This window comes from Palaemon carinicauda, chromosome 3, assembly GCF_036898095.1.
Source record: "Palaemon carinicauda isolate YSFRI2023 chromosome 3, ASM3689809v2, whole genome shotgun sequence".
NCBI lineage: Eukaryota > Metazoa > Arthropoda > Malacostraca > Decapoda > Palaemonidae > Palaemon > Palaemon carinicauda.
The window spans coordinates 126,056,229-126,080,066 of record NC_090727.1 but is presented as its reverse complement, the minus strand read 5'-3'; the positions used below and the strand labels follow the sequence as shown (position 1 = coordinate 126,080,066).

Here is a 23,838-nt window from a genome sequence, read left to right as displayed (position 1 = left end):
TGTTCTTCCTCGTGTCAACTTGGGAGAACAAGAATGGCATTCATCTATTAAGATACTTAGACAACTGGCTGATTCTGGCAGACTTGGTGGCAACCCTTCTCCAACACCGAGATAGGCTTCTCGAGTTTTGCTGCGATCTAGGCATTATGGTAAACTTTGAGAGGTCCTCCCTGCAACCAGTTCAATAACTGGTATACCTAGGATTGCTAATTGACATCTTAAAAAGTCTTTCTGCCCTAAAGCAGGATAGAGATTGGAGAGGGCACTGCACCCCTTCATACTACTAGACTCGCTACTAGCCCATTGGTGGCTTCGTCTCATAGGTCATCTGACCTCTTTAGAGCGACTGGTGACCAATGGACCCTTACGCATCCGGTCTCTCCAGTGGGAGCTGAAGTCCAGCTGGGCTCAACACAGTGATCCACTTAACCTTCAGGTTCGGGTGGGCCATGAGCAAAGAAGAGATCTGATGTGACAGGTATCAGATGCCAACCTCCTCAGGGGGTTAGATCTCATCCCTCCCCTCACCCAGAATTGATGCTCTTCACAGATGCATCAAAAGAAGGGGGGATGGGGTTCACACGTTGCAACACACGGCCTCCAAACTCTGGTCCGAGTCTGAGTGACATTGCTACATAAACCTCCTGGAAATTAGAGCACCCTTTCTGGCCCTACAACAGTTCCAACAGCTCCTTTCAGGACATTCTGTTGTGTTGATGAGCGACAACACCACGGTAGTGGCATATGTGAACAAGCAAGGAGGTACCTTTTCACAGCACCTATGCCAGGTTGCTGTGGAAATGCTAAGATGGACAGAGGACAATTTAGTAGCTCTATCAGCCCATTTCATCCCGGGCAAAAGAAAAATTCTTGCTGACAATTTTAGGAGAGAGTCAGATAGTTGGCTGCAAGTGGTCTTTGGATTGTCAGGTAGCCAACAAAGTCCTGACTTGTGGTTTCGCAACGTCTCTCAACAAGAAACTTCTAACGCACTGCTCGCCAGTACCAGATCCCCAAGCTCTTTGGCAAGATGTTTTCCAACATCAGTAGGACAACTTAAACATCTATGTGTTCCCCCTTATGCATAGTAAGAAGAATACTCAACAAAGTACTGTAAGGGCATCCAAAGGCTTGTCGATGACCCTCATAGCTCCGATGTGGCACCATGCAAAATAGTTTCTACATCTGCTCACAGAGGTGCCAAAGGATCTCCCTCCATGTCACAATCTACTCAGACAACCACACATAAGGATTTTCCACAAGGCTGTGGAATCCCTACATCTTCTTGCCTGGATGTTGTCCAGCATCTCCTCTGGTAGAAAGGCTTTTCACAGGCAGTTGCGAAAAGGATATTCGGATACCTCCGCGAGTCATCTTCTGCCGTCTACCAAGCTAAGTAGACAATCTTGTGTGGTTGATTTCGTGGAAGGGATATCGCGCCTCTCGACGACATTATCCCAGTGATAGAGATTTCTTGTTATACCTTTGGGAGGAAAAACTTTTTCAGCAGTAAAAGACTACCACTCAGCCTCGAGCCTCGCCTTTAGACTGAAAGGAGTTATTTCCTCTTCGTTGGAATTCCCTCTCCCCATACAGAGTTTCGAGCATACCTGTCCTCAGCCAGAAGTTTGATCGCCTCCCTAGAATATAGTTCGTGTACTACGGTCTCTGAAAAGCGTGCCTTATGAACCGCTGCGTCAGGCGTCAGATCTTGATTTGACACTTGAGACAGTTTTCCTGCTCTCTCTTGCCTCAGCCAGGAGAGTCAGTGAATAAGACTTGTCTTTCCTATGACATCTCCCATTCAAGGGGATGGGGACAGGTAATGCTCAGCTTCCTCCCTGAGTTTATTGCAAAGACTCAAAATCCAGATGTAGCGGATCCTAGATTTGGGCCCCTCCGGATATAGAGTCTTCGGTCTGTAACCGATGACCCAGATCAACTGTTATTCTGCCCAGTGAGGGCACTGAGGTACCACCTCAAACAGACCACAAGAGCTCATCCCCGAATTAACAAAATGTTTTTCAGCATAAGGACAAGTAAAAAGGAGTCACAAGGAGTATGATCTTTGCGTGGATTCGCAAGGTGATAAATCGCTCCATGAATCCAGAATCTCCCTGCAAGGGCGTAAACTAGAGATCATGATCTTAGGGGCATAAGCACTTCCTTAGCATTTAAGAAGAACCACTCAGTGGTGAAGGTACTGTACTCTACTGCAAGCAGGCCTGTGTAAATGTCAGATGACCTTCACTGCCCACTACCTGTAAAACGTAACCCACAGGAACATGGAGACCTTCTCCATCAGTCTTGGAGTGACTGCATAAGAAGTGGTCTAAACACTTCGTTTCCTTGGACAAGCAGCAGGCTGTTGAGGGGAGACGTTACCCAGGATTAAGTGTGGGATGAAAGATATGAGTGAATTGCTTCTTGTTTCCTTCATTGTCCCCTCTCGTGGGGTACAGCACCTTTGGTACGCTGCAAGCTGGCCTCCATCATCTACAGGTATGAACCATTTCCCTTGTGTAACCTGGTATACGATTATATATTTGTTACATCCCCATTCCCTTAGTGAGGTGGGAATTGTGCAATGTCCAATGGTGAGTTCCATGGAGTGTTATAGGGCCATAAAGTCTTCCCTGGACAAGTTACATTGCTTAGTTATCACACAATCACATGGATTGCCCAGGCCGATATCTCGTGCATATGCACAAGAATTTAGCGAGGTGTCAAGGTCTTCTATAAAGCTTGTGCAAAGCATGGAGGAACGCCCTGGTAAAGAAACAGCGAGTTGGTTAGGACTTCTACCCACCTGATGGTGAGTCTTTCGCTTTACAGCGCGAAAGGGTTTATATTGTGTGTCAGAACAAATGACAAATTGTAAAGTAATTTATATTTTTCCTAACGATACAAACCTTGAGCTCTTTATACAGATTTGTTCAGCCATCACCTATCCCCTTACAAGTCCTGCAATCAAAAGTGACGATATAACACAGGTGTATATGTAAGTGGGGTTGCAGGTACTTCACCCTTCCCCTGCTAACTAGGTTTGGGTTGTTATACCTCGCTAAAAGTCTTATGGCTAGTTTCCAGTTTTGCCGAACGTTATATTCCCTAGAAAAAGCTTGAGGTTTTTATCGTTAGGAAAAATGAAATTACTTTCATATGGGTCATAGTTACAGTATGTTAGGAAAGGTGGATCGAGAAATGATGAGACAGTGAAAGATGAAAATGGAAGGTTGTTGAAAGAAGAAGAGGCAAGGAAAAGGTGGGTGTAGTATTTTGAAAGGTTGCTGAATGTAGAGGATAATAGGGAGGTACATATAATTGCTGTTGCATGTGCTGAGGTGCCAGTGATGGGAGATGAGAATGACAGAGAGATTTCAAGAGAGGAAGTGAAGAGAGCACTAGATGAAGCAAGAGTAGGAAAAGCACTTGGTATGGATGGTGTGAAGGCCGAGGTGTTAATGGAAGAGGGTGTGACTGTACCTAGATGATTGGTGATTTTGTTTAGTATATGTTTGTTCCAACACGAAGTACTTACCTCGAACTACAGTACTTTCTTAGGAGTATCTGGGATCTCCTTCCCATCCGACCAGAGTTTTGTGTAGTTTACCCTAACCCATTTTCTATGAGGGGTAACCTCAGGCGGAGTGATACGTGCCCTGAGGCTAACCCCGGGTCAGAGAGCATGCTTGCTCAGGTCTCGACCTCCAGTAAGTTCTCTGGTCGCGTCGCGATATCATCTCGCCGCTCTCCTAATCCCAGTGTGACTTTGTGTGTCCCCGACCCCTTTGTGTCTCACGCGGTACCCACATGGTCCCCTTGTGCTTTCTCTTTGTGCTTTCCCTGTGCGTGCTTGTGTCTCTTGGTGCTTTCTCCTGCCTCATGGAGCATCCCCGCCGTTGTCCTGGGCCTATGGCCGGTAAATCGTGTGGAGCATTCCTTTCAAAACCCGAAGTTGACCCGCACTCCTTGTGTTCCTCGTGCAGGGGCAGCGTTTGTTCCCCTTCCGCCACGTGTCCGGAGTGCGAGTCATGGAATGAGGTACAGTGGGTGCGGTATAGCACCAAGAAGAAGGCGGCGAAGAAGTCGCCTAAGAAGTCGAGCATCCCTTCCTCCCTTGCTTCGCCGGGCGTCTCGTCGGACCGAGCTTCCCTTCCACCCTCCCCTACCCAGAATAGGGGATGAGGTAAGTCCGTTGCGGGGAAGAGGCTCACGGCCCTTCCCCAAGAGTCTGAACTTCAGGATAGTGGGGTTTTGGCGTCGTTCCAGGCGAGTGAGGGGCCTGAGGGAGGGGCGGTAGTGTGTACAGGAGACGGAGTCCTGGTGCAAGCAGGTCACGTCTCCTCGGATGATCCCATGTGGGGGAAAAATGTACCTAATTCTTCTCCAGCCTCTTGGGCGTGTTTTTCAGGCACTTCTGCAGCCGAGGGCGGCGTCGAGAAGGAGCTTTCCCCGCCGTCGGACCCCACTACGTGGGTTCCCCCCAAAACGCCTTTCAGGTCACTGCTGAGGATGGAGGAAGGCTTCAGGACCTGGTCCCCCAAGGAAGAGCCTCCACGCTCCCCCCCACCGCCGTCGGCCACATTCCCGGAGGTTTTACTACAGGCGTCGCCGTCCACGGAGCGTCGAAGGAACCCTCCTGCACCAGCGCGAGAGGCGAAGTCATCAAAGAGGGCCTGCAAGTCTTCGTTCTCCTCAGTGGAGGAGCTTTCCTGCTCCTCGGAGGACGAGGCGCTGAGGAAGCTCAGGAGACGGCGGGAGAAGTCCCGCAGAAAGCTGTCGCGCTCTCGCTCTCGCTCTCGCTCTAGATCGCGCCACTAGAATCGGCGCCCAGGATCCCTCAGGAGGAAGTGGAGGAAAAGTGCCTCCCCGGACAGTGAGTGGGTGATGATTCACCACGACAGGCTGCTGGAGTTAGCTACGGTTCCGGGCCCTTCAAGTTGGCGCCTGAGGACGAGCTCCCCAGATAGATACTCATTCGGCAGCAGTGGCAACCATCCTTGCAGGTTCCAGTCGACAGGCGTAAGTCCGCAAAGGTTCCGGCTCCATCCGCCCAGCGGAGAGAGTCGTCCCTTCAGTCTGGCAGCCGAGTGCTGACCTCAAAAGGCCACCTAGCTCGCCACGAGCGTGACCTACGGCTCCCCTCGGCGGGCAGGCCCGCAGATACAAGGACCTCCGGAAGGGGTGATGGACCTAGGACGGAGGCCCCCGTCCCGACGGCGATGCCCATCCTTCAGCTAGAACCCCCGCAAGAGGGTCGGTCCAGGACTCCCCCACGTGCGAGGGCCTCCACCGGAGTACCCCTGTCGCATGCGTCAGAGCGCCCTTCGGAAGAACTCGACGACCATGGAGAGGGTTCGGCAGCGAAGGTATCGGCCTATCGGAGGGTAATAGACCTCATCAGGAGCCACCACAGGCTGGACGAGCCGGAGCCCTCCGAAGATTCATGGCATTCTAGTCTCAATAGACTAGTGGACGCCCCGGTACAACAGCGGCCCTCCTTGGCTCTTCTGTTAGCGAGGGACGTGAACTTGGGTAGAGCCCATGTGGACAGGATCGTGGCCAACCACGCCGAGGCTCCCAAGAATCAGAGTGCTTCCAAACTACTCCAGGGCCTGAAGTCCCAGAGTAAGTTTTACCTCCCGGAGGGACAGCGAGCAGGCGCCTGTGCACTGGAGCCGGCACTTGCCGTGTTGGGGCAGGGAGCCTCAGAAGAAAGGGCGTCGACAGCTCCGATCTGCTTCTCTCCTTCGGAGGCGATCATGATGGAGGAGATTTTGAAGGACTTGGTCAACGTCTCCTCGTGGCTGGACTGGTTGGCCTCCACCCTGGTGGGCGTCCAGTCCTCGTCCTCATACGATCTCACGGTACCAGAAACTCAGGCCGTACTCAAGGAACTCATCAGTTCGGGAGGTAAGGCCCTGAAATTCCTCTCCTACCAGTCGCTAGTTTTGGCCGCCAACTGGGTCCTGCGGAGGAGGGACACGGTCTTGAGCAAAATCACTAGGCGGCTTCCGGACAGAGAGGTCAGGTCCCTTAGAAGCCTGACCCTGTGGGACAACGCTATCTTTCCCCTGAAGGCAGCGGAGGAGTCGATTAAGAGGGTTAGGAAGATGAAGGACCTGAACGAGCCCAGGCCCCACCCGGTGAGAAGGGTGGCGTACAGAAGGTCCACCGCCGACATGCCTCTCTCTCCTCGGGCCTCTCCTAGCCAGCCCAGGAGAGACAACTTTTCTACGGCCTGGTCCCAGTCGTCTCAGCCCTCCCGTAGGGGAGCAGCCTCGGCCCAAACAGCCTATAGACCATCGTTCTCGGCATCCAGAAAGGGACGTTCAGGCCGCACCTCAAGAAGATAGGGAGGGAGGCCCCCTACTCCTGCCGAAGCCTCAGATGGGGGGATGCCTCAAACATTCTTGGCAAGCATGGGAAGACCACGGGGCAGACCCGTGGACCGTGACAGTACTGAAGGAAGGGTACAGGTTGCCCTTCCTAACGGACCCTCCACCTCTGATGCCAGACCAGCAGGCGGAGTGGCTGGCCCCCAAGGACCCCTTGAAAAAGACAGCTCTGCAGGGAGAGGTCTCAGCAATGTTGGCAAAAGGAGCAATGGAACCTGTCCAGGACCCAGGTCTGGGGTTCTACAGCAGGGTGTTCCTGGTGCAGAAAGCGACAGGAGGGTGGAAACCGGTCATAGACCTCTCAGCCCTCAACAAGTTCGTCTGCAAGACCGACTTCAAAATGGACACTCCGAAGTCGGTCTTGGCGTTCTTGAGAGAAGGGGACTTCATGATGTCAGTGGATCTCAAGGATGCTTACTTCCAAATCCCGGTTCATCCCTCCAGCAGTAAGTACCTATGGGTAAAATTGGGTACCCAAACGTTGCAGTTCAAGACCCTCTGCTTCGGGCTGTCCACACCCCCCCAGGTCTTCACGAGGGTCTTCACGACGGTCTCAGTCTGGGCACACGAACAGGGCATTCGCCTGATTTGGTACTTAGACGACTGGTTGTTACTTTCAGCCTCAGAGGAAGTACTGAAGGAGCAAGGCATGAAGCTGCTGCAGTTCTGCAATGTTCTGGGGATCACCATCAACCTAAAGAAGTCCCAACTTATACCCTCCACCAGGATGACCTACCTCGGAATGGTCCTGGATTCCCGGTTGGTGAAAGCCTTCCCCTCCTCGGAAAGGCAGGTCCTCCGCCCCTTCCTGACGGACCAACCCAGGAGGGCAAAGGACTGGCAGAGACTGGTAGGCCACCTTGTGTCATTAGAAAAACTGGTCCCCCAGGGCAGGCTGAAGCTCAGGGAGGTCCAGTGGAACATGAAAGAGAGCTGGAACCAGACAGACTCCCCCCATAGGGTGGTCCCGGTGTTCCCGAAAACGAAACAGGTCCTAGGATGGTGGAGCTGCAGGACGAACACCCTCAAGGGGATGCCCTTTGCAGCCGACCCCCCGGAGATGCTCCTGTTCACGGACGCATCGAAGGAGGGGTGGGGTGCCCATCTCTTAGGGAAGTCAGCAAGAGGGAGCTGGACGGCCCAAGAGAAGACCCAGCACATAAACTTGCTAGAGATGAGGGCAGTACGAAGGGCGTGCATGGAGTTCGTCCACCTACTCCGGGGAAACACCGTGGCTCTGATGTGCGACAACGCCACGGTGGTAGCTTACATAAAGAAACAGGGAGGCCTAAGGTCGAAGGAGCTGTGCATCCTCACGTTAGAACTTCTGGAGTGGGCCGAAGTAGAGTAGATCAAAATCTCAGCAAGGTTCATTCCGGGGAAAAGGAACGTCCTCGCCGACGGCCTCAGCAGGATGGGGCAAGTGGTAGGGTCCGAATGGTCTCTGCACCCGGGAGTAGCCAGAACCGTCATTCAAAAATGGGGTTCGCCGGTGATGGACCTCTTCGCAACGAGGTTGCGGCGTTCGAGGACGCCTTCCAACATCCTTGGGACAATCTCGACGTGTACGCTTTTCCCCCCTTCGGGATGCTGAGGCAGGTCCTCAACAGAGTAAGAAGGGCGAACAACCTGTGGATGACTTTGGTAGCGCCTCGGTGGCCGGAGAGAGAATGGTTTGTGGACCTAAGGGAGCTAGCACAACAGCTGCCCTGGCCCCTTCTGGACAGGCCAGACCTTCTCCGGCAACCACACTTCCAAAGATTCCACGAGAATCCTTGGTCCCTTCGCCTTCACGCGTGGAGGTTATCGAGCACCTCCTGAGGAGGGAGGGCTATTCGTCGAGTACAGCAACGAGGATGTCGGGCTACCTGAGACGATCATCAGCAGCGGTCTACCAGGCTAAGTGGGCCACTTTTACCAAATGGTGCACCGCTAGGGACATCAGGCCCCTGAAGGCCTCCATCCCGCAGATAGTGGACTTCCTAGTTTACCTCAGGGACGTGGTCAACATGTCCATCCCGGCCATCAAGGGAGTCCGCGCTGCTCTGGGCCAAGTTTTTCTCCTGAAGGGCATATCTCTATGCTCATTAAAAGTTTTGAATAATCATGCTCCCTGCAAGCTGTGAAGGTACCACAATGGGACATGGCAAGGGTCCTGAAAATGCTATCCGAACCCCCGTTCGAGCCCCTGAAAGACATCGTAGACAGGGATCTCACTCTCAAGACGGTTTTCTTGCCGGCTTTGGCTTCAGCTAAACGGGTGGGCGAGATCCATGGTCTGTCCTACGAAGTGGCTCACTCGAAAGGTTGGCGGGAAGTCACGTTCAAGTTCGTCCCTTCCTTCGTAGCGAAGACCCAGAATCCTGCTGTGTGGAACCCCATGTTTGAAGGTTTCTCAATTCCGGCAATCCCCCGGTCGGACGACTCGAAGGATTTGCGCCTGTGCCCCGTCAGGGCAGTGAGGAAATACTTGGAGAGGACAGCCAGACTCCGACCCGAGATCAAAAGCCTTTTTGTGTCCACAGGCCTCGTGAAGAAGCCAGTCTCGAAAAATACCATCTCCTTCTGGTTGCGGCAGGTCATCATCAGGGCCTACAGTGAGGCAGGAATCCCCCTGCTGGGAAAGCCCAGGCCCTATGACATTAGGGGCCTTAGTACTACATTGGCTTTCGAGAAGATTATGGCAGTGGGCCAGATCCTAAGGGCAGGCACCTGGGCCAACCAGTCTACCTTCACTGCTCACTATTTGAAGGACTATTCAAGAAAATCCCTGGATGGGTTCTCGATAGGTACCGTCGTTTCCGCGCTCCAAACGGTTTAAAGGTATAGCCTCAGTGATAACCGCGGGTAACAAGCACAAGAGACACAGGTTCGTTCCTTAAACCCCCTTGTACTTTCTTCCCCTTTTTCCGCTTCAAGTGGGCTCTGAGAGGGCCCTGAGCCGGAGACAAGTACCTCAACGGGGGGAAGACATGTCCCCTAGGATTTATTGCACAGGTAAGTTTCTTAGACACTAAGATGGGTTTTTGTGTAGTTTCCTCTCGATCGATTTTCTATGGGGTCAACACGACCTAGCCTCCTTTCTAGGTCTCTGGATATTCCTCAAGAACTTTTTAGAACTTTTTAGGGCCACGCCCACCTCCTAAAGTATAAGTCTCCTAAGAAAGTAATTCGAGGTAAGTACTTCGTGTTGGAACAAATCACAAATTTTAAGTAATTTGTATTTTTCCTAACAGTACTTACCTCAAACTAATTTCGGGTAATGGCCCACCCTGCCTTCCCCGAGTGTCCTCTGGTATTCTTAGAGACCTTAGCTACCAAGAACTTACTGGAGGTCGAGACCTGAGCAAGCATGCTCTCTGACCCGGGGTTAGCCTCAGGGCGCATATCACTCCGCCTGAGGTTACCCCTCATAGAAAATGGGTTTAGGGTAAACTACACAAAACTCTGGTTGGATGGGAAGGAGATCCCAGATACTCCTAAAAAAGTAGCTCGAGGTAAGTATTGTTAAGAAAAATACAAATTACTTAAAATTTGTGATTTTATGTTGTCAATGGTACCAGTGGACTGTTTGGGTGTGTATTGTTGTACTATGCAAAGGCAAAGGAGATGTGCATGAGTGTTGTAATTCAAGCAATATTAGAAGTACAAGGTGGTTTTAGAAGAGGTAGGGGATGTATATATCAGATTTTTACAGTTAGGCAGATATGCAAGAAATATTAAGCAAAAGGTAAGGTGTATGTTGCATTTATGGATCTGGAGAAAGCTTATGTTGGAGTTAATATGAGAGCAATGCGGAATGTGATGAGCTATGGAATTAGTGAAAGGTTGTTGCAAGCAGTGAAGAGTTTATACAAAGACAGAAATGCAGGTGGATAGGAAATGGAGTGACTGACTGGTTTCCAGTTAGATTGGAGCTGAGACAAGGATGTATGATATCACCATGGTTGTTCAATTTGATTGTTGATGTAGTTGTGAGAGAGGTGAATGCTCAAGTGCTTGGTCGAAGAATGAAACTGATAGATGAGAGTGATCATGAGTTGGAGGTGACTTAAGTGTTGTTTGTGGATCATACTGTATTGGTTGTATGGGTTGCAGACTCAGAGGAGAAGCTTGGTCGATTAGTGACAGAATTTAGGAAGGTGTGTTAGAGAAGGAAGTTGAGAGTTAATGTGGGTATGAGTAAGGTTATGAGATCCATGAGAAGGAAGGGGGGTGCTAGATTGAATTTCATGTTGAATGGAGAGTTACTTGAGGAAGTAGGTCAGTTTTAGTACAGTACTTGGAATCTGTTGTTGCTGCAAATGGTGGAGTGGAAGTAGATGTACATCATAGAGTGAATGAAGGATGCAAAGTGTTGGGGACAGTGAAGGGAGTGGTAAAGAATAGAGGGTTAGGAATGAATGTAAAGAGAGTTCTGCATGAGGAAGTGTTTCTACCAATTGTGATGTATGGACTGGAGTTATTGGGGAATGAAAGTGATGGAGACAGAAAATAAATGTGTTCTAGATGAAGTGTCTGAGGAGTGTGGCTAGTGTATCTTGTTTAGATAGGGTTAAGAATGAAGTAATGAGGTTGAGAACGGGTGTAAGAAATTAACTAGTAGCTAGGGTGGCTATAATGTGTTGAGGTGGTTTGCCCTTAAAATGGCTGTCTGGTGAAGAAGGTGATGAATGCAATAGTTGATAAGAAAAGTACAAGAGGAAGGCCAAGGTTTGGGTGGGTGGATGGAGTGAAGAAAGCTCTAGGTGATATGAGGATAGATGTGAAAGAGGCAAGGGAGTATGCTAGAAATAGGAATGAATGGCAAGTGATTGTGCCGCAGTGCTGATAGGTCCTTCTGCTTCCTCCATACACCTTTGTGACCGCTAAGGTAGCAGCAGAAGGGGATTCAGGTATAAAGCATCATTTGTGATAGATAATGGGGTGGGTTGGACTGTGGCACCCTAGCAGTACCAACCAACCTTGGCTAAATCCCTCGTTAGGCTGGGAGGACCGATGAGAAGAAAAGTCTTCTTTTATTCTTGTTTTTTTTTTTTTCTTTTTTTATGTGAGCTACCCCCCAAAAATGTGACCAGGTGCCTTGGTGGACAGATAGGTAATGTGTTTCATTATCCCATGTTTTACTATTTACAGAATCCTCTATGAGAGCACTTGATCTTGAATATTTTGGAGGGAACTTAAGAAGTAAAGCTTTCTAAAAAAATTCATCTTTAAAATTCTTTCTTATTAAAATAATCTATTTTTCTTTTAGGCTCATGCTGAAGAGCTGCATCAAAGTCGACCAGAAGTGTACAAAGACCCTAATCATAAGCCAGAAATGGCAATTGCTCTGACTCCCTTTCAAGCTCTCTGTGGGTTTAGACCTGAGAAAGAAATAATAAAGCATTTCACAGGTTAGTATGCAATTGTATTTTATTTTAACAGTACAGTACTGTAAATGCTTTTTTTTACTGTAATATTCTTTATTCCTGTGCAAAATATAAAGCATTGTCTTTTGAATAGGGGAGATGTTTTCAGCATAGCTGAACAGTGGTTGAAATTATTCAATGCAGTACTTGAACAATAAGTGGTGAGTGTGGGTACGTAGCTCCACCACCTTTTGGAAAAGCCTCACTTTGTTTTCATCCTCAACTTTTTAGGTGCACTGTTGCTCCCTTAATTGAACTTTTTCATTTTATTTTTATTTAAGGAAGTGAATGCTGGCTATTGGTTTTGATGGTACAGTAGGTCCTCGGGTTACGACGGTCCCGACTTACGCGGTTTCGCCGTTACGAACGCGCCCCATAAAAATATAAAAATAATATTAAGCGTCGTTCCGTCTTACACCGTTAGCGTCGTAAGCGACGTAAACAATTGCGAACTAGTTTCTAGCGCGGTGGATGAATACGCTTTGCGGTGGTTGTGGGCGAGGAAGACGGCGTCGCTCAGTTCCACTCATACGCCATTTTTGGTTGTGATTGCCTGTTCTTTCTCTCACGTGTTTGATCGTTTTTTTGAACTTTTTGCCCTTCATTATGGCTCCAAAGCGCAAGGCAGATTCTTCTGATGGTAGTGCATCGAAGAAAAGGAAGGCCATCACCATGGAAGTGAAATTAGACATTATTAAGCAGTCTAAAAACGGTGAAACGCCAACGAACATTGGCCGATCGCTTGGCCTTAGCCGTTCGACCGTGGCTACTATCCTTAAAGATAAGGAGCGCATTGTTGAACACGTAAAAGGATCTGCTCCAATGAAAGCAACAGTGATAACGAAACAGCGTAGTGGTTTAATTATCGAAATGGAAAGGTTATTAGTGCTTTGGTTGGAAGATCAAAATCAACGGCGTATTCCAGTGAGCTTAATGGTTATTCAAGAGAAGGCTAAAAGGTTGTTTGAAGCGTTGAAAAAAGAAAGGGGGGGAGAAAGTGAAAGTGAAGAGTTTTCGGCTAGTAGGGGTTGGTTTATGCGATTTAAGGCTCGGGCCAATTACCATAATCTTAAAGTGCAAGGTGAAGCTGCTAGTGGGGATGAGAAAGCAGCAAGTGAATTTCCTAAAGCGTTGGCCTACAACATCCTTGATGCTATTAAGAACATTGCTGATTCCTGGGAGGAGGTGAAGGTTACAAACATGAATGGTGTTTGGAGGAAGCTATGTCCTCAATTTGTTAATGATTTTCATGGGTTTGAGGACACAGTTGACCATGTTATCAAGAACATTGTTGCCCTGAGTAAGGAAACCGATTTGGAGATGGAGGTTGATGATGTTTCGGAGCTGCTAGAATCTCATGGAGAGGAGTTATCTGCTGGGGACTTGATACAACTGGAGAAGCAGATCATAGAGGAAGAGGAAGAAGCCCCCACCCCAGACCCTAAGGCTTTCACAAGGCAGGGCTTGTCAAAAGGTTTTGCCGAGATACAACAAGCATTGGCAACTTTCGAGGCTCAAGATCCCAACATGGACAGGTTCACCAGGGTTTCCAGAGGTGTCATGGACTTACTGCAGTGTTATAAGGAGATTTTGGATGAGAAGAGGATCCTCTCTGTCCAGTCTAACCTGGAGCGGTATTTTAAGAAAGTAGAGAGAACTGCACCCTCTACATCAGCTGCCTCTACTACTCCAGATTTGCCTGCAACAGAGCCTCTACCATCAACCTCAGCTGCCTCTATTGCTACAGAGCCTCTGCCATCAACCTCAGCTGCCTCTGCTTCTCCAGCTTCTCCACCACCTCTTGTAGGCTTTTCACCTCCAGACTCGCCTGCCCCAGCTTCTCCAGCATCTTCTGTCTCACTTCCAGAGAATCCTGATTCACCTGCCCCAGTTTCTCCAGCATCTTCTGCACCTTCCTCTCCACAATAAACCAGTCTCTCCGTCCCTTGCAACATCCCTTCCAGTGTGCAAGCCAACCATAGGAATAAGGTAAGGAATTGTTCTCTTTTTTTTTTTTATTGATATTTACTTTAATTCATGTGGTAAGGAATTGTTTTCTTTTTTTTTATTGATATTTACTTTAATTCATGTGGTAAGGAATTGTTTTCTTTTTTTATTGATATTTACTTTAATTCATGTGGTAAGGAATTGTTTTCTTTTTTTTTATTGATATTTACTTTAATTCATGTGGTAAGGAATTGTTTTCTTTTTTTATTGATATTTACTTTAATTCATGTGGTAAGGAATTGTTTTCTTTTTTTTTATTGATATTTACTTTAATTCATGTGGTAAGGAATTGTTTTCTTTTTTTATTGATATTTACTTTAATTCATGTGGTAAGGAATTGTTTTCTTTTTTTATTGATATTTACTTTAATTCATGTAGTAAGGAATTGTTTTCTCTTTTTCTAATATTGTTTTTATGTCATTTGATACATTTTATTATAGTACAGTATACAGTAATACTTTACAGTACAGTACAGTACGTATATTTATGGTGTTCCGACTTACACGGAAATTCGGGTTACACCGCGTCTTAAGAACGGATCAGCGTCGTAACCCGAGGACCCCCTAATGGATTTGAAGCAAGAGAGACATACTCTATATACTCACGTAACATGCAAGGTTTGAAGACTAATTTTGAAGCTAAATTCAAGGGGGTCGCATCATACACGAGATATAAGATTAGCATATGCACTCTTGGACTAGGCTACGTCATTGTTCTAACTGTATATCCTTTTACTGTGGTAAAAAATACAGCTATATTTGAAATAAACTGGATTTTGATTAAACTGATGTTATACTTAACTGTATCCAATAATAATGCTTGTAATATTCATATTTTAGTATTGTATTTATAAATAAAACCATAGCGAATTATCTTTTCCATTGCTTACGTTAAAAGTCAATCAACACTCCTATATGCTTTCCAAATCAGCCAATTAGAGCAAACTACCGAAGGATATTTCGTATATCCCAAGAGAAACTATTATTACTTGATCTATCATTTTCCAATTAGCATACAAATTTCAATAGTTTTATTTGAAACACTTCTCTCATATTTTATTTAGTGTTGAGTTGAATCGCATATAGAAATTAACCGCAGTTTCATTCATGTTGCCGATGCAAGATAATTTATAGGTTTTTTTAGCTCTATGGTGCGTGTTTATAAAGCTTAAGAAATTATTTATATTGTGTAATAACAAAACTATAGTCTCTGTTTTCAGACACTTTGTAACTTTATCTTCGAAATTCGGCTTTTACATTTAATTACTCGATTTGTGAATTCATATGTTCCCACTATATTTCCCTTTTGTTTCCTCCAGTTTAGGACACAGCGTTCCAAGATTCCAAACAGAATAGCGGCTATGAATATTGTAGTTTTCTTGTTAGTTTATATTTGGCAGTATATTTTCCTTATCTTTTATCCATAGTGAATAAGGGTATAATGTAAAGATGTCAGTATTATGCTACGTTGTTTACTATCATACGATATCAATGTGCAAGGAAAACAGCTGCTATCTGATTCGAGTGCTCATAACAAAACAACTGTTTTTTGTTTTGCTGTTATTGTACTGTAGCTGTATGCATTTAGGCAATGATTGTAATGTTATTAATGATACTTTTAACTTTATCTTTTAATTTTCTAACCCACTGAAGTAGATGTGATAAAGAAATGAAGTAAAAATGTTAGTCTGTTGTAATTTGGTGTCTCTAGAAGTAACTCGCATGATACACGAGATATATGATAAAATCATATTTCATAGGTGAAAATTTGGGGGTCGCGCAATACTCAAGATTGGCTGTTACATGAGTATATACTGGGAAAAGTGGGGATGATACAGCTGGTTTATGAATAAGCTTGCTGTAGATCTACTCTCTGTGTGCATCTTGTAGTGGCTATGATTGTTTGCAATCATCCATATGTGCTGAGTGCAGGCCTTGACCATCTGTGCAGTGTCAAGTATACACCCTTGGGGGGAAAGAAGAGAGCTAAGCCTTTGCTGGTGTCTGTCTTGGCAGTGCACAAGAAGACACAGAAGAAGTCTTTCACTTTTACCACCCCTTTGCATACGCCCCTGGTTTAGTCCTTAGGGATTTGCGTCAGGGGCAAGAGTTATTCAGATCTACATCGACAGGCTTCTCAGGTTTCGGTATTGTGTTAAGTTCCCCCAGTATTTTTCACACCCCATCAGCTCATCATCTGTCTGGAGCAACTCTAGCACAGATTGCGGATTTCCTTGCCTTCCTTCGTCGAGAAAAGCGTCTCATTCGTGGCTGTCAAAGGTTATTGCTCAGCCTTAAGCAAAGTCTATTGACTGAAAGATATAGACCTCTCCTCCTCATGGGAGCAGTCTATGCTCGCGAGAAGCTTCAAGCAGTCTTGCCCACCCTGGGACCTAGGGTCCCTGGAGTGGCACATGATCATCGTCCTCAAGGCTTTAACGTGTACTCTGTATGAGCCTTTGAGAAGGTTGTCAGACAGAGGTTCAACTTGCAAGACTGTCTTTTTGCTAACCTTAACATTGGTAAAGAGAGTAGTTGAGTTGCTTGGTCTCTCTTATTCAGTCACCCACACTGAGGGGTGAAAAGAGGTCTCCTTTAGTTTTGTGCCAGAGTTTCTGGCCAAAACACAGAGCCCATCAGCACACGATCCCAGGATCGAGACCTCCATCTCCTCTATACGTGAAGTGTCGGGTGGTCATTGAGAGATGCTAATATGTCTTGGGATGGCTCCGAGGTGCTATTTAAAGAGGACCTGATACCTCAGGCATGAGTGTCAGCAACTCTCTTGTTAGCAATGTCAGGACCTAGAAAGAGGTGTCCAGGAACACAATCTCTTATTGGCTTCATAAGATGACCCATACTATGTACGCTTTGACTGCTAAAGCAGTCTGGGTACTAGCTAGGATCAGAGTTCACAAAGTGAGGGATATAGGCCCCATCTTAGCCTTCAAGAGAAACTCATCAGTAGGCGGGATGTTGAAGGCTAGGGCTTGGAAGCGCCAATCCATCTTCACAGCCTTTTATTTACTGGAATATACCCACAAGTCTCTTGACATCTTTGTGCTTGGTCATGTAGTGGCTTCTCAAATAGTTTGGTAACCAGCCCAGCTGGTGTAGATGCAAGTCTGGAATAAATGGTAGAATGACTGTCTCTTCTCCTTCATTTTTCTGTCCCTTCTCTTGAGGTCAATTGGTCAAAAAGTTGCATACTGGATCTGATTTGATTCTAGTAAGTTATACTTCTGAGCTCCATTCTCTAATTATAAAGAAGTAATTTTTCCATCCTCCCTGACAAGAAGGGATTGTTGAATTTATACTAGGCCATTGATCATCATATAACAGGTGCATTATTCTGGACTGATTTTCCCTTTGGGGGAAGGGTTTCTTAAGTTGACCATGTAAAATTCATCTTGGACAGGCTAGATCTTATCAGTCTTGTCATCCCTATAAAGACACATAGGAGATTGTTGAAGCCATCTCTTTTGCTCCTGTTTTGTATCCTGCAGATGGACATTTCCAGGGAAGAAAAAGAATCAACCAGTCCAGTTCTATGGGGACTTCCAACCCACCAAACATTGAGTCTCCCTATTTAAAGAACAAAGGTTTGTATTTTGCATAGGAACAAATCACAAATTTTTGGATAAATTTGTATTGCTCCTTACTATATAAACCTGAGTCCTTTACGTCAAACTCCTTTCGTTAACCACCCCTCTCCTTCCTGAGCCAAAAGGTCACAGTGGAGGTCTTATGACAGGTGGTAAGGTGGGGCTATTCACCTACACTCGCTACCTGTCTATTAACCACCTTGTTAAACAGTTTCAACGACCATCCAGGTCGCACTGAAAAGTTTTTCATATTGAAAGGACTGATTTGTATAGCTTGAAAAATTATAAATTAGTTTTAAAATTTGTGATTTTTCACTGTGGTAACATGTTTGTATGTTTATATTCATATTTTGACTTATCATTTTATATGACCAAAAATTTTTTTTTTTTCTCTATTTCAGAGGTCCACGAACTTCAGAACGTCATTGGAAAGGATTTGTGCCATGCTTTTATAAGTAGTCCAAATGAAAAAAACTTGAAGGCATGCTTTAATGCTATGATGACTGCATCAAAAGATACCATTGCCTCTGCTCTTTCAGAATACATGCAGAGATTATCATCTTTAGGTAAAACATTCAGGCTATTTATTTCTCTTATTATGTCAGTAATTTGCATACCTTTGATTTGTTCCAATGTGAAATACAATTACTGTTTACATTGTCTAATGCTGTCACATGATACCAAGTACTGTGAGAAGACATACTGTATGAATGCTGATATACTTCAGAAAATATTGATAATATACAACTGACGTTATAAAACAGTAATTTGAAAATATAGTTTATATTTAATGTACTATTTGAAACTCCTTCCTGACTGTATTATTCATACATACATACATACATATACCAAGGTACTTCCCCCAATTTTGGGGGTTAGCCGACATCAACAAATGAAACAAAAACAAAAAAGGGGACCTCTACTCTCTATGTTCCTCCGAGCCTAACAAGGGACTCAACCGAGTTCAGCTGGTACTGCTAGGGTGCCACAGCCCACCCTCCCCCGTTATCCACCACAGATGAAGCTTCATAATGCTGAATCCCCTACTGATATAAAATATTAGACAGGTTGTAGCACTACAACTACTATTAATGCTACATACCTCTCTGGGGGGCTAAAGCTTAGAGTGCCTTGGGAACATATAGAGATTGCTAAAAATCTCCTTCAACATCCATCTTCATTGCTTACTGTTATTTTCTAGCTTTCTTACTATCTAGCTGTGAATATGTTAGAAAAAATTTATTCTGACACTCGTACAAACCTTACGCTATTTAATAGGGATTATCCTTTTGGCGAAGAGTTATTGGATCCTTTGACTGGCCAGACAGTAATACTGTACATTGGATCCATCTCTCTGGTTACGGCTTATTTTTTCTTTGCCTACACATACAAAGAATAGTCTGGCTTATTCTTTACACATTCTCATCTTTCCTCATACACCTGACAACACTGAAATTACCACACACTTTTTCATTGCTCAAGGGCCTAATTACTGTAATTGTTCAGTGGGTACATTCTTCTTGGTAAGGGTAGAAGAGACTTTAGCTATGGTGAGCAGCTCTTCTAGGAGAAGGGCACTCCAAAATCAAACCATTGATCTCTAGTCTTAGGTAGTGCCATAGCCTCTGTACCATGGTATTCCACTGTCTTGGGTTAGAGTTCTCTTGCTTGAGGGTACACTCAGGCACACTATTCTATCTTATTTTTTTCTTCTTCTTGTTTTTTTTTTTAAATTGTGTGTTGGGCAGGCTTAATAGAAAGGCCATGGATGCCTGGTGGTTTATCAAGAGGTTGTCTTTTCCTAATCTGTTTCTTTTTCTTTTCAAAACAACTCTTACTGTCCTCCCTTTAGTTGAAGTGGCTATCCTTGAGGGTATTTAGTCTTGCATGGTGTATCGGCTCCTCCATGTTGACCTGTTTTTCCGACTTTTTTTCTATAGTCTATGGGTTTGATCAATCACTTTATTTATATTTCTGTACATATTGTTTTTGTTATCATTCTTGTTAGTTTGATTTTCAAGTATGCTATATCTTTTATTAGCATTGATTCTTATGCTCTCTGGAGACATTGAGCAATATCCTGAACCTATACGTCCTAGATTTCGTCAGTGTCATCTATTGTATTGTAATATTCATGGTCTTCATGCAAATATTCAAGACCTTACAGTTGTGTACAGACAGTATGATATTCTTTTGTGCTCAAAAACTTTGGTTTTTAATATGAGGCACTCATGTGAGCTCCTTATAACTGGTTTTAAAAAGCCAATAATCTCGAAACTCGATGCCATCCTTGGGGCCAGGGGAATGGCGGTGTATATTAGAACTGAATATCCTGCTTCTCATAAGTCCTGCTATGAATTTGGATGTAATGAGATTCAGGTAATAAAAGTTTGTGGCAGACATAACTTCTATTTGTGTTCAATCTACCGAAAGTGAGACATGGATGATTCTATCTTCGATTGTCTTCTTACCATTATGGCTAAGCTACAAGAAGATAATAGAAAGGCCTCTTTTGTCTTTGTTGGTGATTTCAATGCTCACCATAGGGAGTAGTTAAATTCTGTTTCTCCTGATCGCCACGGCTTAAGAGCTTTAGATTTTGCCTCCGAATCAGGCTGTGAGCGAATCATAAGTGAAGCTACTCACAGGTCTGGTAACTGCTTGGATCTCATATTCACTGACTCCCCTGGCTTTATAACAAGTAAGGATGGTTCTTCAGTTGGAACATCTGATCATGCCTTGATTTCATCAGTAGTGAAGACTGGGCAGCCTGTCCCTGATGTATCGTACTCATGTAAGATTTATATGAAATGTCAAGCAGACCGGAATGGTATTTTGCATGATCTTTTGTGTTTGAATTAGTCACAATTGTATAGTAGTGTTGATCATGTTGTCCCTTTGAATGAGAATCTAGTCAACATAATTGATAGGCGTATCCCTTCTCGTGTGCTAGGGTACCGAGTAAGGGACAAACCATGGTTCAGTGATGATTGTAGACTTACTTATTTGGAGAAGCAGGAGGCCTATCATCTTTGGAAGGGTAACAGATCAGATTTGACCTGGAATAACTGTACACAGCTTAGAGCTTTTGTTCAGATAGTTTATGCTTCAACTGAAAAGGTATATAATATAACCATAAAATAAATTTCCAGGTACAAACCAGGAGCATAAGTGGTGGACTACCCTCAAATGTGCACTCTTTATGTGTAGATGCAACAGTTCCTCCTTTACTTAAACCAGATAGCTCTGTCACTCACTCTCCAAAGGAAAAGGCAACCCTTTTGGCTTATGTTTGACAGTAAGCAGAGTAATGAGAAACTCAAACTTCCTCATTTCTGTTTCCTTGAGGCTAAACTAACTAGTTTAGCTTTTTGGACTTGGGAAATTAAAGCTCTCTTAATGGACCTTGATGCTTATAGAGGTGTAGACCTGAAGGGTATTTTTCCTTTATTTTTTTATAAAGAATGTAGATTTATTAGTTCAAAAGTTACCTGTTATTTTGTGCAAGTTAGCAAGAAGAGGAGCTTTTAGCACTTGGAGAATTAGTAATGTTACTCTACTATGTAAATGTGTTTGTGTTAGCTCAAATCAAACCGATTACCGCCCAATTTCTATAACTTTTGGCAAAACGTCTTAATAGGTTTGCTGAAGGTAATCATCTGTTCCCTAGTTTGCAGTTTGGTTTTCATAAAGGCCTTGGAGCATGTGATGCCCTTCTTACAATCTCCAATGCTGTACAGAAATCCCTTGATCGTGGTCAGGAAGTTTGTATGATTGACTTTGATTTTAGTGCTGCCTTTGACCATGTTAATCATGAGACCCTTGTTTTTAAACTCAAACAGTTGGAAGTGGGTAGGTTGTTTCTTAGCATCATTATTGAATTTTTAAGTAATAGATTGCATTGAGTTGTTGTTGATGGGCACCATAGTGAGTATAGGAATAGGATATCTGGTGTTCTTGGCCTATTACTTTTTATACTATATACACATGTGGTTTGGCCTAAAAAATAAGCTTGTTGCTTATGTAGATGATGCTACTCTCTTTGTATCAACTCCTTCTCATGAATGTAGATCTGGGGTAGCTGAATCCCTTAATAGAGATCTAGCTAAAATTAGTGCATGGTGCAAATTATGGGGTATGAAGTTGAATCCTAACAAAACTCAAAGTATGATTGTAAGTAGGTCAAGGACAGTGGCTCATCATCCAGATCTCAGCATTGATAATGTTTCTTTAGACCTAAAATTGTTCCGTAACCGAAATACAAACCACGCTATTTACAGAGGGTTTACCTTTTAGCGCAGCTGAAATGGCGAGCCATTAGAATTTAACGAGGGTGTATTACCCCCGCGCTAGTTAGCGGGGGGTAGGGGAGTGGTAGCTAGCTACCCCTCCCCCCCCCTCACACACAGATGAATGCTCACTTTCACTTTTGGCTCGGACTGTGACAGACGTCTCTGTCTTGGTCCTCTCTTGGCAGCCATTGTTTGTTTTGTCTTTACTTAATCGCTTACTTTTCATTTACTCAATATATATGTAAACATGTTTTCATGTTTGTATATATATTTGAGTATAGAAATCAGTAAGTTTCCTTTTCAGAGTTGTGTGTGTAGTGTACGATATCTACGTGGAGTCCTCGGCAGTTAGGCCACCACGGCGTAATTTTATGGGTGGCGATCGAGTTTGACTTATGTCTTTCTCTCTCTCTCTCTCTCTCTTGAGGTCATTCACCCTTTTACTACGTGTTACTACGCCCTTGTAGCTTCCTTTCCGTGTGGGGGGGTTTGCTACGCCGTACGTTTGTCTCAATTAGTGTATAAATCTAATTGTAGTTGTTTTTTTTTTTCAGCTTGTAGAACGATTCCTTTCGGGGTTTTCGTTCTTTCTTTAGTGTTCATTCATTTTTAAATTACATAATTACATAGTTACATAATTATAATTGTTTTAATTCTGTTTTGGTTACAGCTCTCCTTCCGTGAGTGTTAGTGGTTGTGAGGGCACGTGACTGTTGTGTAATTCTTGTTTCCTTTCCCTCGGGATTCCTCTTCGGAGCCTTCCCGGGGGAATGAATGTGTACTAATGTTATTTGTTTTATTTTTTTACAGTTACCGATCTAGTTCGTTTCTGTAATATGGCAACGGTGTGAGCTGTCTTGTTGAGTCCTGGGGATTCGGCTGTTGCTGCCTCCCCCCTTGTATTTTCGTCAGGGCCGTGTCTCCTTCTACTGGAAGTACTCCCGTGACGACGGACAGCTCTCCAGTTCATTTTAGAACTCTCAGGAGGCTTGCCTCCTTAGGCGGGTAACTTTCCTTCCGAGGGAAGTTTTTCCTGTCCAGGCTTGAGTTTTTCCCCTTTTGGGGGGTTCTTCTCTTGCCTTTTTTTCGTGCGACTATGCTCTTGGTGCTGAGCGATCACACCTGCAGTTGCTCAAGGGGCTGGGCAACTGCAGGAGCTCCTCTTCGGAGGATTGCTTCTTTTAGGTCACTGGCTGACCAGTCTCTTAGACAAAGTGTTTCTCTTTCGTTCGCGAGAGAGTACACTCATAGAGACTCCTCTTCAGAGGATTCTTCTGTTGCTGTTGGCCTCCCTCGCCGTAAGGCCCACCGTCCGCCTCATCGTAAGGGCCTCTCATCTCCCTATAAGGGTGCTTGAGGCGCCTTTTTGAATCTCCGTTTGCAGCCTACAACTCCTTTTTCTTGATCTTCCGCCTTGGTACAGATGGACAGCAGTCTGATCTCGTCTTCCGACGGGCAACGGTCTTCCTGACGGACAACGGTCTTCCCGACGGACAGCGGTCTTCCGACGGACAACGATCCCTTCGGGGCAAAGGGTTGCCTCCCACGGGGGTTCTTCCCTTGCGTTTCAGGGTTCCCCTGTGCGCCCTTCTGCTGTGTTCACTCCTGCTCCTGCTCAGTGTTAGTGCACAGGCGCTCTCCTGCTTATCAGCGCTCTCCTGTTCGTCAGCGCTTTCATGATGATCATCCCTGCTGTTCCTGTTGGTTCCTGTTACGGGCCCTGTGCGCCCACGTTCGCCCTCGCGATCTAGAACTTCGGTTCAGGTCGGGGTCAAGGACTCTTCTTCTATGCGCAGGCTTCCACGCGTAGCCTTCTGCTCGTCAGCGATCATCAGCTCGCCAGCGATCACCTGTCTCTCGGCGATCTCCGGATCGCCCGCGTGTGTTACAACCGGCACGCCAACGTTCTCCAACACATCTGAAGGAACATGGTTCGTCAGCTACTAGCTCACCTGCGCATGCTGCTCACCATCGCGCGATCACCTACCTGCGGATGCTGCTCACCATCGCGCGACCCTCAACTGCGGATGCTGATCGCCATCGCGCGACCGCACACCTGCGGATGCTGATCGCCATCGCGCGACCGCCCACCTGCGGATGCTGATCGCCATTGCGCGACCCTG

General features: G+C 45.5%; 1 protein-coding gene across 4 annotated transcripts in view; it reads left to right on the top strand.

The window, feature by feature from the left end:
- Mpi (mannose phosphate isomerase) overlaps nt 1–23,838 on the top strand; it is a 169,035-nt gene that overhangs the window by 80,363 nt on the left and 64,834 nt on the right. For all 4 annotated transcript variants that reach the window (XM_068370558.1, XM_068370559.1, XM_068370561.1 and 1 more), the window contains exons 4-5: nt 11,656–11,797; nt 17,825–17,989. In XM_068370558.1, the coding sequence (XP_068226659.1) occupies nt 11,656–11,797; nt 17,825–17,989 (307 nt within the window). The remainder of the gene's footprint in view (nt 1–11,655; nt 11,798–17,824; nt 17,990–23,838) is intronic.